At 37.7% G+C, this 14,957-nt stretch overlaps 3 protein-coding genes across 3 annotated transcripts; 1 reads left to right on the top strand and 2 right to left on the bottom strand.

Moving 5' to 3' along the window:
* Positions 1 to 8,681: 8,681 nt before the first annotated feature.
* Positions 8,682 to 9,328, bottom strand: BDR25DRAFT_363799 (uncharacterized protein; the record flags this gene model as incomplete). Its single annotated transcript, XM_033696792.1, has 7 exons — positions 8,682 to 8,698; positions 8,752 to 8,804; positions 8,846 to 8,898; positions 8,969 to 8,987; positions 9,029 to 9,120; positions 9,216 to 9,261; positions 9,312 to 9,328. 7 exons carry the CDS (start codon positions 9,326 to 9,328, stop codon positions 8,682 to 8,684), a joined length of 297 nt encoding a protein of 98 aa, XP_033539473.1.
* Positions 9,329 to 12,919: 3,591 nt separating this feature from the next.
* Positions 12,920 to 13,105, bottom strand: BDR25DRAFT_248446 (uncharacterized protein; the record flags this gene model as incomplete). Its single annotated transcript, XM_033685975.1, has 1 exon — positions 12,920 to 13,105. A coding segment is annotated over one exon (186 nt), but the record flags the coding sequence as incomplete, so codon positions are not given.
* A 258-nt stretch (positions 13,106 to 13,363) lies between these two features.
* BDR25DRAFT_363798 (uncharacterized protein) lies at positions 13,364 to 14,946 on the top strand (the record flags this gene model as incomplete). The annotated part of the gene is made up of 9 exons (XM_033696791.1): positions 13,364 to 13,430; positions 13,562 to 13,637; positions 13,752 to 13,787; positions 13,822 to 13,903; positions 13,964 to 13,986; positions 14,096 to 14,209; positions 14,278 to 14,406; positions 14,520 to 14,615; positions 14,814 to 14,946. 9 exons carry the CDS (start codon positions 13,364 to 13,366, stop codon positions 14,944 to 14,946), a joined length of 756 nt encoding a protein of 251 aa, XP_033539471.1.
* Between the last annotated feature and the right edge of the window lie 11 nt (positions 14,947 to 14,957).

Here is a 14,957-nt window from a genome sequence, read left to right as displayed (position 1 = left end):
AACTTTTTTATAACTATATATTTCTTTATGCTATATTTTTTTTATACTATTTTTTTTATAATAATGTTTTTTTTATACTACATTTTTTATACTATGCTTTTTTATACTAATATTTTATTTATACTTACTTTTATTTTTTTACTTTACTTTTTTTTAACTTATATTTATCTTTATTTTATACTTTTTTTATACTTTACTGTTTTTATACTGTATTTTATTTATATTTTAATTTTTTTTATTTTATATATTTTATCTTTTAATTCTTTTTACACTATACTTATATACTCTATTTTTTTTCTTTTTTTTTTCTCTGCTATATTTTTTATTAAACTATATTTATTTTTATACTATGCTTTTTTCTATATTATCTTTTTACTATATTCTTTATATACTATATTTTCTTTACGCTATATTTTTTTTATACTATGTTTTTCTTTATACTGTTTTTTATTTTATGCTATACTTTTCTTTATGCTATGTTTTTTTTTATATAAGAGTAGAGTGGGAGGGGGATAGGGGGGTTTACGGATAGGTACTGGTACTTATGCTGAAAACCCCCCTCCCTTAGCTCCTTAGGATAGTTCCACGGTCTGCACTGTACGCCTACCTTACTAGAAATTACATGGAACTAGGTTAAGGTTAGACGTGATTAGGCAATGTTAGCATACATAACCTGTATCTTCCCTGCAACTTAACGTCTTCTGCTATTACATTGCTTGTTGGAATGTTTGTTGCAAGCTATTTTATAGATTCTTATAGCATAATGCATTTAAGAAGGGAGTATTTAATATAGAAATCTATCTTAGCATGCATATAGGTTAATGTAATAACTATGCTAGACTGTTATGTTTAGGTATCTTACTGTAACTAACGCTAGACAAAAAAACTTATACTAAATTAAAGGTAGACCTAAACTAAATCTGTCTTTACACACTGCTACATAACTAATTTATTATTTAGGACTAGCTTTTGCCTCTGCTGCCTCTAATGCCTCTATTGCCTCTACTGCCTCTACCTTGCCTCTCTTAACCTGCACTACTAGTAGACTTCTTGACCTTTCTATTAGCTGTATTGTTAGGGTTAGCTAGGTTATTATTACTAGGCTTAACTAGTTCTGTGTCCTTAGTAGGTGGTATATTGTTAGCTGCTTAATAAGACTAGGGCTGAGGCTAGGGCTTAGAGGTATTAGGGCTTAACTTATTATTAGCTGTCTGTTTACGCTTATTGCTGCTTGTTTTTTTCTTGCTAGGCTTCTTCTTACTACCCTTTTTTATGTTAGCCTTTTTCTTACTAGCCTTAGTGGTACAACTAATTTTGCTAGGTGTAGTAGGAGGCTGCTTGTTGTTATCTAGCATCTTAATGTTAACATTAATTAGTGCTTCTTTAAGGCGCGCTAGCTGCCTAGATAAGCCTAATTGCTCTAAAAAGGACTGTGTGTCCTTTAGCGTGACAGGTTGCATCCTTCCTGCTATAGTCCTGGCGGGAGTGAGTGTCTCTGGGTTGTTGAGGAGCGCAGCTGTGGTGGCTATTAAAGTAAAGCTGCTTTTATTAGTGCTAACCCTAACATCCTCTCTGTGTTGTGTGTTAAAGAGTTTTAGCAGGACTTTGTTGTAATTAAGCTTTTTACTGTACTTATAAGCGCTTTTAGGAGTTTCTTTGTTGTTTAAGTTGTACAGCTTGTTGTTCTATATAATAAAATTATTAAGAATATTCTGCTTAATGTTAATCTAATTGTTAACAACTTTAACACTTTTAATGTTAACAGAAACTTTGCTCTCCTGCTTGTTGTACCTATTAATTAAGGCAGAAATGCTAGTAAGAGCATTTAAGGTTGCATTTGCTATCTAGTAGTAGTTGCTTGTATTTTTAACATAGTACTTAATAATAAGACAGTCCTTTGTCTGTCTAAAGTGTATAATTTGCCTACACGCTTAAATCTATATAGGAGAAGACAGAGTAGGTGAGAAAGCGTGCATATTGCAGCAGTTGTAATGCAGGTTAAGTCTAGAATTTATATAGTAGGACATGACTAGAACCTTAAGGTCCTTGTCTAGCACACTAGCACTGTGGGGATTGTTAGTAAGGTTCTAACTTAATAGCTGCTAGAATTTCTGTATAAGCTTGTCTTTATGCCGCACATTACTACTAGAAATATGCGCGTTAGCCTTAATATTAAGGAGCAATAGGATGACAACAAGCAGCTGCTGCTCCTAAGGATTCTGTGCGAATATAAGGGCTTTTTTGCCACTCTTAATAATTTAGTTAGCAATAGCTGCGAGGAGCGCGCGGAATCGCACTAATTAGCTTAGGAAGGGTTAGACAAGGAGTAGGCTAGCTCTAGGCTTGCGGAGTTTATTAGGGCTAGAAAGTGGCAACGTGATAAGCTTCTTAACACTAGCAGCAATTACATTGTCCTTAATCTTGCGCATAAGTTTATACATCTAGCTAACGTAATCTTAGAACACAAAGAGCGTATTGTATTCTCTAAGAACTAGATTATAGACTTTCTTTATTAAGGCTTCTGTAGTTTCTTAGGATAATTTGTTATTAACTTTAACAAAATAAATAGATTTAGCAAAATAGAGTATAGAGTTAATAGATATTAAGTTTAGTATACATATGTTCTAGGAGTTTAGGAATAGGTGATTACTGTTTTTATTCTTAATTATCTTACTAACAAACTATAGTGTATACCTGGCGTAGATAGCCTTGCTTCTGTGGTTGTTTTCTAGGTGAACCTAGACGCAGTAACTGTAAGGTATTAAGTTTCTAATTATATGCTTAGTGCCTTTAGGGTTAATAACACACTTAGACGTATAATTACGTTAGATTAGCACCTTAGACTAGATTTAGGTAATTTGTTTGCCTTGTTTAGTAGGGCCTAGCTTGTTAGTAATAAATTTATTAAAGTAGCAGTATGTAAAGTAGAGATAGCTAATGTTAGGATTAACTAGTGTTTTATTAGTGTACTTTTTATAGGGATTGTGTAGCTTGTTTGCTTTAAAGAGTTTATTAGCCTGCTTGTTAACTTTAGTTTACTAGATTAGACTAAGTAGGCCTCTAAAATCTAAGTATTTCTAGGGAATTAGCGTAGCAGTTATAATTATAGTCTAAGAGAGCTTAAGCTAGTGAACAGCGTAGCTAGCTATACTGTTAAAAGTTTTATAATACCTAGGAATGTAAGCATAGCCTTAGCAACTTAGAGTACATCTGTAAGCACTTACTGCCTTTTATTTAATGCGCTAGCTTAGAACATGCCTGCTAGATAACCTTTTTATTCTTTAGATAGATAGAAGTAATTAATGTTTAGGTTAATATTTATCTTTTTTAACTATAAGGGTGTGTATTGCTTAAAGAGCTAATCCTTATGCGCAGTAGAACTGTTTTAAGTGTATAAGATGCTGTAAAGGGTGATAAGGATAACCTAAGAGTTTGTTTTATTTTTAGGGTTAAAAATTAGATAGTCTTGCTTAAGAGTGCTAGTAATATATTTAACTCTCTTAATTTGCTTAAGTAAGCAAGATTTATTACTAGCATAGATAATAACATAATATTTATTAGAGAAATTCTAAGCGTTAATAGCAGCCTGTTTAAATAGATAGGGTTAAGTAGCGTAGATAAACAGCTTAGGTGTGGGATAATTTTTAAAAGCCTTTTAATTCTTGTTGTTGTATAGCTGCTAAAGCTTAATCTTCCTCCTATTAAGATACTAGGGAGTGTTAGTGTCTAAATTAGATAAAAAAGCAACACATAAAGAATAGGGATAGGTACAGAGAGGAGAAGGAGAGAGAGAGAGAGAGAGGAAGGAGGGGGGTGTTTTAGGTTAAGTACACTAGTACCTAATCTAAAATCCCTTCCTCCCTTTTTTTTTTTTTTTTCTCTTCCCTCTGTCCCTCTTTTTAGGTCTTTAGCACCCTATAGTAATCTTTTAAATAAATAAGGTTAGTAAAACTTATAATGTTCTAGGAAAGAAGAATAGTGTTAGTTTTACTAATGCTAACCTAGTTAACTAAGCATACACTATGTAGTGCAGTGTTGTTTTTTATAAATGTGTTATATTTGTCTGCAATTGCAGCAGCCCCTGTGATCTGCTACTACGCAGGCGTCTGTGCGGATGTTATTTCTGGCGGTTAAGGATAGCTTTTATAGCAGATAAAATTAGTAGTTAGAGCTGCTTAATAGTCCTAAGGCTAGTAGACTAGATTTAACATAAGCTTTAATGCTTTACACTTACATTTACAAAACGCTGTATTAGTCTTTAGTAAGCCTATAACACTTTTGTTTAGTAGATTCTTTTTATCCTTACTATGCATCTATGTCTAGGGTGCGTTTGCTAGTTTAGCACTGTCTTAGAGTATAGTGCAAGTAGCCTTATATTTTTAATCTGCTAGCAGCTAAGCAGTGAATGCTAACGCGCCTTTAAGATATTTATCTTTAAAATGTTAGCTAATCTTCTTATTGCTAAATTAGGCTAAAAGGTACAAAGTTTGCATACATAAGATGTAAATAAGTTAATTTTAATGTGTAATATTAAGCATAGCTTTTTTATTCTTGTTATAAGCATTAAGTCTTAATAGGGCTTCTAGTGCAGAGGCAACAGGGCCTTGCGTAGGAGTAGACGCCTAAACCTTGTTGTGCCCTAAAGGAGGAACAGGAACCTAGGTCTAGGTCTAGGTCTAGGTCTAGGTCTGCGGCAGATTAACAAGTGTTAGGGGGGTTTTTAGGTTAGGTACTAGTACGTATAGCAAAACCTCTTTTTAAGCGTAATCTAATATAAGCAGCTTATTTATTAATTAGCTAGGCTTCTCTGTCTCTCCTTTAACATTACTGCTAGTGTGCAGGGTAAGCTTGTGTTCTAGGGTCTTATTTTTTGTTATGTTGCTAGGATTAAACCTTAGGTTAGGGCGGTAGTTATTTATCTAGTCTACTTCTTTGTAGTTAAGTAGGTCCTAGATGTAAACTCTTTTATACACTTTATTATCTTTAAACTATGTCTGCCTTAGGTTTTTCTTGTCCCTATTTGCATCTAGGTGGCAGAAAGATAATAGCATTACTAAAGCAGCCTTCTTTTTCTTCCTTGTGTAGTCTTTACCCTAACTATGGTTATGTCCTTTCTAGAAAGTTAGACGCGCCACCCTGCTACTGCTGTCTCTGCCGCCTGGGATATCGCGCGCGGGTGCCTCCTCTTTGTCCTCCCTTGATCTATCTGATGCAGTGCTGGAATTAGAATTTGAATTTAAATTTAAATCTGAATCTAAATCTAAATCTAAATCTAAATCTAATTTTAAATCTAAATCTAAATGTAAATGTGAATTAGAATTAGAACCTAGACTAGGCTTAAATACATTAAGTGCTTCTTTTAGCTTAGTAGGGTGGATAGTGTATTCCTTAGGGACCTGTTTACTGCTAAGCGCCTTAATTTGTTTTGTAGCCTTAGCGCGGCTACTCTTTCTTAATTAGGTTAGTCTAGCGTGAGCTTTTAGAGTTCCTATATGTAAGATCTTAGAATTTAAGGCATTAGCTATAATAGTATCTATAGTAATATAATTACTACTATAAGGCTTAAAGTTAGCTGCTTGTTTCTTAGCCTAGCTACTAAGCTGCTTAAAACACTTAATAAGATTTTATGCCTATTTAGAGACAAGGGTTTTAAGAATACTGTAACTGTAGAAGGGCTTATTAGCTTGTTTAAAAAAGTTAAACATAACTACTTTTAGTATAGAAGCATATATCTTAACTTTTAACAGCATTTTAAAATTATAGAACTTTATTAGCGTGCCTTTAAAATAATAAGTCCTCTAGTGTTAGTTATCTATAATAGTGTTAAGAACTGTTTATAGGTTAGGTCCTTTAGTGTTACTAAAGTAGAAAAAATAGGCGCGCTAGAGTTAACTAGTTACTTTATAGAATTTATAATTGCTCTTAATTATGTCTAGAAGCTTGCTGTAGGTTGCATTAAAATATAGAGCTAACTATATAATACTCTGTGTAGCTGCATACAGAATAATTTTGCTAGTCTTAGTGTCTTACTTAACTACTTTAATGTCCTTTAAGTTTTAGTCTAATTTAGCAAGCTTATTAGTAATAGACTTTTTAATAGCTTTAGCCTAGGCTTACTTCTCTAGCTGTTTGTTCTTAAAGAATGTGTTTATAGCAGAATCTAGTTTAACCTTATAGTAATCTTAAAACTTAGAGGAATAGCAAATTAGGGAAGCTAACTAGGATATAGAATTAGTGTCTAGATATAGTAAAAGGCTGCAGGTTTAGACCTAACCACGCTACTCTCTAGGCTCTGCCTAACTATAGCTAGAAGATGCACCTAGATCTATAACTTTGTTATAATGTTAGCTAAGCCTAAACCTAAATAGGTATAAGTTTACTAGAAAACTTAATAATGTTATAAAATATGCAAGATATGTACTAGAGTAAATAGTTAAGCATAAGCACTAATTAGAGGGGGGGAGAGGGATAAGTACTAAAGGGGAAGAGAGTTTAGCCTTAGGTACTAGTATATAAAGCTAAACTTCCCCTTTCCCCTCTATTAGCTCTAGCCTAGGCATACTATAATAAAAAGTCTAGTAAATATAGAAAACACTTACTAAATCTTAGGGGCCTAGCCCTAATATTAGACTTAGCTGTTTCTAGCTGGTTCCTAGGCAGGTTTGTTAGAGTGCAATGGGTTGTTTCCACCGCAGTAGGTGGCAAATAGGGGTGAAGGATATAGAGACAAGGGGAGGGAGGGGGGGGCTTTTAGGATAGGTACTGCCTTAAAGAGACTTAGGGAAAACGCTACACTTGCTAGAATTAGCTAATTAGAACTTTAGTAAGCTGCGCTAGTTAGCGCTAGCCTGTAAATAACTTATAATTGCTTTTTTAGTTAAAATTATTTAAATTTGCTAAAATTGCTCCTGTCCTTGTTGTTGTTGTTGTTATTGTTGCTGTTGTTGCTGCTGCTGCTTCTGCTGCTGGAGCGGAGAGTAGTGGATTGTAGAGGTGAAAAGAGCTTATAAGGTTGCAAATAGTTGTTTATAGCTAGCGCGCGTGCTAAGCCTATATGTGGTCAGTGCATTAGCGGTGGCAAGTAGGTACCTATACTGAAACCCCCTCTCTACCCCCTAGCTATCTCCTTATCCTACACGTTAGCTAGACCCACGCTAAGCTGTTTAGCTACACGTTAGGATAATAAATAAAACCCTTAGCTAAAAATGTAATAATTGTTTTGCATTAATTTTAAAAGAGTATTCTGTATAGAGTTTAGCGCATTTTACATTATAACGCATGCTCTATTATAGTGAATTTACCTGTTATGTGTGCTACTACGTGTACACATGTTAAGGAGTGGACAAAGAGAGGGGGTTTAGCAATACATACTAGTACTTATACTAAAACCCCCCCCTTCTCTTCCTTTTACCCCCTCTCCCTCCCCCTCCTTCTTCTCTTCCCTTTAGCTATCTCCCGCCTATAGGTTTACACTGTGGCTATGCTAATTATTTTATAGATCTTACTATTATCTCTTTTTAATAATACCTAAGCAACGCTTAACTTATATGCTATTGTAACTGTGGAATATTATCTTAATTAACCCTACTAGAGTTTTCTAAAGAAATATTAACTTATTGCGCATCTACAGTAAGTCTTTTACACTGTAGAGGGATAATTTACTATTTTGTGGACTATCTTGGTTTCCACGCACTACTACCACCCACCCTAGCTCTCGCAGCATGCGGTTGCTTACCCCTTTGTGCTCTATATCCTGTAGTTAGTGTCGCACGTGTCTTACGCGATATCATACCCATGTACTGCACTATTCACTTATTAGGCATAGCTCCTATCTTGTACAGTATATAGTCAGCTTAGAGCTCTATTAAGCTTCTTAGACTTTACAATACACTTGTTTAATCTACCTTGTTTAGATCTTACTACCTTGTTAACTTGCCTCCTATATGACCCTTCCTTAGCTTATGCAAGAAAAAGCCTTAATGCGGCTAGCACGCCTTACTAAGTGCGCAATGCTATTTCTGACTACCTACTATACGTATGCATACTATATTACAGAATCTAGCTTGTAGGGCCTTTGTAAAACGTTTCTGTCTATTATCTATGTACTACTAACTGCTAGAGGTGGGTGCTGTTTAATTCCACTAAAAACCTAAATGCGGCAAGCGCTTAATGCCAGCTAAGTACTATAATGCTATTCCTGACTACCCACAAACTATACGTATGCATACTATATTACAGAATCTGGCTTGCAGAGCCTTTGCAAAACAGTTCTGTCTATTATCTACGTACTACTAACTGCTAGAGGTGGATGGTGTTTGATTCCACTAAAAACCTGAATGCGGCTAGCGCCTAATACTAGCCAAGTACCACAATGCTATTCCCGACTACCTACAAACTATACGTATGCATACTATATTACAGAATCTGGCTTGCAGAGCCTTTGTGAAATGTTTCTGTCTATTATCTATGTACTACTAACAGCTGGAGGTGGATGGTGTTTGATTCTACCAAAAACCCAAATGCAGCTAGCGCCTAATGCCAGCCAAGTACCACAATGCTATTCCCGACTACCTACAAACCATACAGATGCATACAATATTACAGAATCTGGCTTGTAGAGCCTTTGCAAAACGTTTCTGTCTATTATCTACCTACTACTAACTGCTGGAGGTGGATGGTGTTTAATTCCACCAAAAACCTGAATGCAGCTAGCGCCTAATGCCAGCTAAGTACTATAATGCTATTCCTGACTACCTACAAACCATATAGATGCATACAATATTACAGAATCTGGCTTGTAGAGCCTTTGCGAAACGTCTCTGCCTATTTTCTACTTACCACTAACTGCTGGAGGTGGATGGTGTTTGATTCCACCAAAAACCCAAATGCAGCTAGCGCCTAATGCCAGCCAAGTACCACAATGCTATTCTTAACTACCTACAAACTATATAGATGTATACAATATTACAGAATCTGGCTTGTAGAGCCTTTGCGAAACGTTTCTGTTAATTATTTATGTACTACTGACTGCTGGAGGTGGGTGATGTTCGATTCCACCAAAAACCTGAATGCGGCTAGCACCCAATGCCAGCCAAGTACCATCCATAATGCTATTCCCGACTACCCACAAACTATATGGATGTATACAAAATTACAGAATCTGGCTTGCAGAGCCTTTGTAAAACGTTTCTGTCTATTATCTACGTACTACTGACAGCTAGAGGTGGATGGCGTTTGATTCCACCAAAAACCCAAATGCGGCTAGCGCTTAATGCCAGCCAAGTACCACAATGCTATTCCTGACTACCTACAAACTGTATGGATGCATACAAAATTGCAGAATCTGGCTTGCAGAGCCTTTGTGAAACGTTTCTGTCTATTATCTATGTACTACTAACAGCTGGAGGTAGATAGTGTTTGATTCCACTAAAACCCTAAATGCAGCTAGCGCCCCTTGCTGCCTTGCTAAACAATCCTCTTACTAAAAACGGTTAAGACCTCTCTGATGCCTACCTTTCAACCACTCTCTCTTCTGCCACAACGCCTATATAGCTTAACTGCTGCCTGCCTGTAGCTTTTAAACCTGTTTTCGTCCCTTTGCGCGAAAAAAACCCTACTGTCCTAGGTCTAACCTTATGCCTGTTTCTGCGGTTCATAAGCTTAACATAAACTCTAAGTTTTAGCAAGCACCTTATTCTAAGAGGGTTATCTGCCCTGTTACAAAGCTAGCGCTCTACGCAACTTCTGTAGAAGCTTAGATTACTTTCTTTTACTCTTATTTACTCTCTTTTTCTCTTCTTTACTATATTTAATTATAGTTTTAGAAACTTTAGTTAATAGTATTATAATTTATTATTATTTACTATAATTACTAGCATAGATTTAAAGAAACTTGTATTAGTAGAAAAATAGTAAGTATATATAAGAAAATAATTACTATATTAGTAGCTATTCTACTTTAGTTTATACCTAATAAGTTTAATTGCTACTACAAACATATTACTAAAATACTTGCCCTATACCTAATACCTATGCCGCTTCTCTAACCACGCTGCATACTCTCTCTAGTCTCCGCCTAGCTTTCCGCAGTATCCGCACTGTTGGATAATCCTAACTGCCTAGCTATCCCTAACAGCAGCTGCTTGTACTAGCAGTACTACTACATTTAGCTATTAACACTTTGCTGTAACGTCCCTGCCTGTAGCGTAATACTTTTAACTAATAGAGCAGCGTTAACAACTGTTCTTAATGCTGTTGTTGTGTATACCCTTTTAAAAATAGTCTATGTTAACCCTATGCACGCCTACCTGTGCTGTACACTTTATTGTCTTGTGCGTCTGCCACTTGTCCTGCCCTAAGTTGTCTAGCACCTAGCATATAGCGCATCCTGCCTACACTTTATCTATTATTTCTTAAACCTGTTGCTACTTAGTGCTTGTCTCCTGCTGTGAACGCTTAAACTTGTAGACTCTCTCTCTACACTAGTTACATCTAGCAGACTTAATGTTGTTGCACGCTACAGCCTTGCTGTCTATGTACATGCTTATTAGCGCTTGTTGGCACCCGCGGCCTGTTAAAAACAACCCTATAGCCTGCATGCATAAGTTGTTGCTGTGCTTAAGCATCTTCTGTTCTACAGATCTACGCTCTATAACAATAACTAAGTTAACCTCCTCCCTAGCCTGCCCTCTACGCCTGCTCTCTTGCGCGAAGTTAATTATGCTCCACAGCATCCCCATGTGTAGTATATACACTACTCTAGGGTAATTAACCCCTGTCCCTAACGCTAACGTAGCTATAATTAGCCTACTAGAGCTAAGCTACTGCTTTACTTATTTAGCGTAATTAGGGACGTTAGTGTGATAGTATTTGCATCTAAGCTCTTCTGCTATCCTTTAACACTGTTCCTTGCTGCAGCAGTACACTACGCCCTTCTCTTCTGTCGTAAGTAACAACAACTGCTGCTGTGAGCCTACTGTGAGCGCTGTCTCCTCTAGCTTGCTAGCTTAACACTACAACACAAAGTATTACGTGTTTAGCTAGACAGTGCTAGCGCGCACGTACGTTGCACACTAAACTAGCATGCTAGCCTCTAGTTTGCACTCTTGTGATGGCGGAAGCGTTGCTGTAAGCAGTACTATTAGGCACAGTAGCAACTGCAGATTCTTTAGTTTCGCCAGCTTCTGCCGCTAGTGGCTTACTGTGAAGATAAGATAACACTTGTCTACTACCACCTGCTGCAGCATCCCCTTTATGCTTAGCATAGTTGTGTACCCTAAGAAGTTCCCTTTGCTTGTGATATTGCCTACAGCATTAGCGCTAACTACAACTACAGCAGCTAGGTTAGTCTTGCTATGCTTCTACTTAATGTAGTTAATTCTGCACTTCTGCATACAGTCTACTGTGTTGTTAATAAGCTCTTAATATAGAATAACAACTATAGTAACGCTAGCATTGTCTATGCATGCTAGCACAGTAAACAGCAAGCTCTTGCCTCTGCCTATTAGAAGCACAACTATAAGCAGCGTCTAACTGTTAAGTACAGCATGCAATGCCTACTTTTACTCTAGCTTTATAGACTAAAAGCTAATCTCCTGTTACCTAACTACTTGCTACATTGCCTTCTTAATAGCTTTGTCTTAATTATCTTGTACGTAAATCCTCTAAGGCTGTAGTCCTAGCTTTTTTTTTTACTCTTCTTACTGCTAATGTCTTGCTTTTGTGTTTGCTTTATTCTATAACAGCTTAATTCTTTTTTATTTTTCTTCTTTTTCTTTTTCTCCTTGTGTCTCTCTTCTACTTCCTCCTCTTACTGCACTACTCTAAACCTACTATTAAGTTCTAAGAAGCAGTGCTATATTGTGCTAAAAGGTTAAAACGCCTTAATAAAGCGTAAGCTAAGATGCTTAACAATGTTAATTAGCACACTATAGTTTACTAAGCCTATAACTGTTGTCTGTAAGTTTTGTAGCTCTACTAAGTTCTTACTTTTTTTATTTACCTTAGCTTCTTTAATCTCCCTAACATTATCTTAATACTTTTTACTAAATAAGTGCTTAACTATAACTTGCCTAATGCTAACAGCTATGTGCTAGTAGTCCTGTGTGTGTAGCTTAACGCCTAGTCTCTTGCCTATTTTTTACTTTAGCGCTTGTATTAGATAGTCTGTTAACTACAGCTCTTACTTATTTGCCTAGATGTAGTTAATGCATCCTTTGCTAAGCACCTGCACCTAGAGATACTCCTAGAATAGCTATAAGTATACTAAGTAGATAGCTATAACCTGCCCTAGCTGCGGCAGAAGAAAACGCAGAACCACCTTTAGTCTATCCTACTGTAACTAAGACTTGTAATAGTAAATAATAGTTATAATTTAGCTGTCTACTATAAAGATATTACAGTCCTGTAGCAGCCTGTTATAAAACCTTATTAACAAGATCTCTAGCCCTTAACCTAGCTGTCTAGACATTATGTGCACGCACACTAAGAGTAGTGTTAAAAAGCAGTTAACCTAACATAAGTACTACTTAACTTACTTAATATGCCACTTTCTGTAATGCTTTAGCCTACAGCCTTGCGCGCTCTGCTTAACCTAGGTTAGCATCTAGTATAGCTTGTCTGCTAGACTGTTCTTGCGCTGCTCTGCAAACTACTAGCCTTACTACGTAAAAGTTACTTTGTCTACTACATGTGCTAGATTAATAGTAAACTGCTCTTTAGCCTTTTTAAGCTATATTAGCTTTTGCTACAACATCTCCTCTACTTTAACTACTATGTCCTAAGCTATCTTGCAGAACTAGCTAATATAGATAGGTTAGCTGTTTAAGTAGAAGATCTTCTTGTCTTTAGACTAGTACACGCTGCCTAAGTTGCTGTCTGTTAACGCAACATGCTTTTTATACGCTAGTAAGCTAATTACTTAGCTTATTAGACTGTACAAACTGTTAGCTAGATACTTTACTTTTTTAGCTAGAAAGCGCTTACAGTCCTTGTTAGTCTGCTTACTGCGCTTAGCTAACAGAAGCAGCTTCTTAACGCCTAACACGCGTATGCAGTATGCTACACTAGTAAGCATGTATAAGTAGTGTTTTGCCCTGCGCAGTTGCTAGGCTGTAGCATTAATGCTAAGCACAGCTAAAAAGTGGACAAACCTGCTGCTAAATAGCTAATTACTTACTAGCTTAAAGATAAATAACATAAGCATATTAAGCAGCGTGTCCTCTAGCTTAACTCTTTTGCTGCTAGGGTCACCTAAGGCCTTCTACAACGCTAACGCTAGCTCCTTTTGCTAGCCCTTCTAGCAGAAGAGCTTGCGTGCGTCCTTCATTATGTCTACCTTTGTCCTGCGGCGGTGGATAGGGTGATGTTGGTATTGTTAAGTGGTGATGTTGCTGTTGTCGCTGCTAGCACTACTGTCCTCACCTTTGTTAGTCTGTGCGTTGCTGCCATTACTACTACTGTTGTTTTGCCTTATTATCCTTGCCTGCTTGTTAGCTACAATGCGTAGCAGGTAGCAGACAAACTTGACCATGTATCCGGCATACTGCGCCTGACTCTCTAGGTTCTGCAGTCAAGCAAGCGGCCGCTGGTCGGGCTCTATCTGCTTTGCGCTCCTCAGCCAACGCCTTGTCTCCTGCGTGAGCGTTAATAGCCTAGCTACACTCCTTTTAATTAAGGACTCTACAAGATTCGCAGCCTACTTTAGCTGTACCTTGTCTCGCCCTAGTAGCTAGATCTGGTGTGCGAGATAGGCTAGGTTGCGGTTGGCGAGATGCTCTAGCTATCCTGTGCGATTAAACTAGCCAGTCTTGTCTGTTTTAGCAGCCTGCGCGTCTATGACCTGCGCTTGACCTTTAAGCGCCTCTTGCGTCGCCTTGTATTCTTCCAGCTCGGCCCAGACTTTGTCCGCTACATCGCTAGGGGTAGCAGCTAGTGTGCTGTTGTCTTCTTCTTCCTCCTCTAGGCCTACGTCTACAACAAAGTATTGTAGCAGCCCTCCTCTGCAGAAGAAGGTCTAAACCCTAACCTTCTTATACAGCTAGCTTGTGTCCCTAACCTAGGCAGTAGTGTGCGCGTCTGCCCAATGCTTCTGTAGCGCGTCCTGGTTGATGCTAATATACTCGCACCCCCCCTTAGTGCATTGTAACGCTGCTAGCGGCCTCCTAAGCTCTTCTAACGCGGGACTCCTAGCCGGAGGGAGCTGCACTTGGTCGGGCTCCCAGACCTAAGTGTACCTGCTGCAGATCTAGTTAACAATTGCCACCCTCTCTCGCTTAGGGACACAGTGGTATTTAATAAGATGTCTGTCAAGACTCTAGATGCCCGTGTGATGTTCAAGACAGACCAGCACTCTGTACCTAGGCAGGAACTGAAAGCAGTCCGCTACATTGTCTGCTGTAACCCCTTGTTCTACAGGCGCGCACTGCCTTCTGTCTTTTCCTTCTCTTAGCTGTCTTTTTTAGCCTCTTGTTATAGTTAATCTTAATAGTAGTTATAGTAGTTGTGGTGGTGGTCTGCAGGTTGGGTGGTAGCGCGGCGCGAACTGCAGAGCGTGTGCGCGAACTGTGCGCGAACTGTGCGCGAACTCCAGAGCGTGCACGCGAACCGCAGAGCCTGTGCACAAACTATACAGCTTGTGCGCGAACTGCACACACACTGCACATATCCTACACATCTACTTTTTTATTAAAACAACACTTATAAAGGCTAGATTATGTTAAAGCAAGGTCTTTATTAGAAGCACTTTAACTCTATTTGCTTTCTCTTACTTTACAATGTTTTCTAACACCGCAATTTGCTGCAATTTGCTGCAGTGTACCGCAATTTGCTGCATTTTGCTGCAGTATACCGCAATTTGCTGCAATTTGCTGCAGTGTACCGCAATTTGCTGCAATTTGCTACATCTATGCCAGTGCGCGCATCCTGCAAAGGAAAACCTACAATTAACTGCACAGTGG

Source organism: Lindgomyces ingoldianus, assembly GCF_010093535.1.
Source record: "Lindgomyces ingoldianus strain ATCC 200398 unplaced genomic scaffold BDR25scaffold_80, whole genome shotgun sequence".
Lineage (NCBI taxonomy): Eukaryota > Fungi > Ascomycota > Dothideomycetes > Pleosporales > Lindgomycetaceae > Lindgomyces > Lindgomyces ingoldianus.
This window is presented reverse-complemented; position numbering and strand designations above follow the sequence as displayed.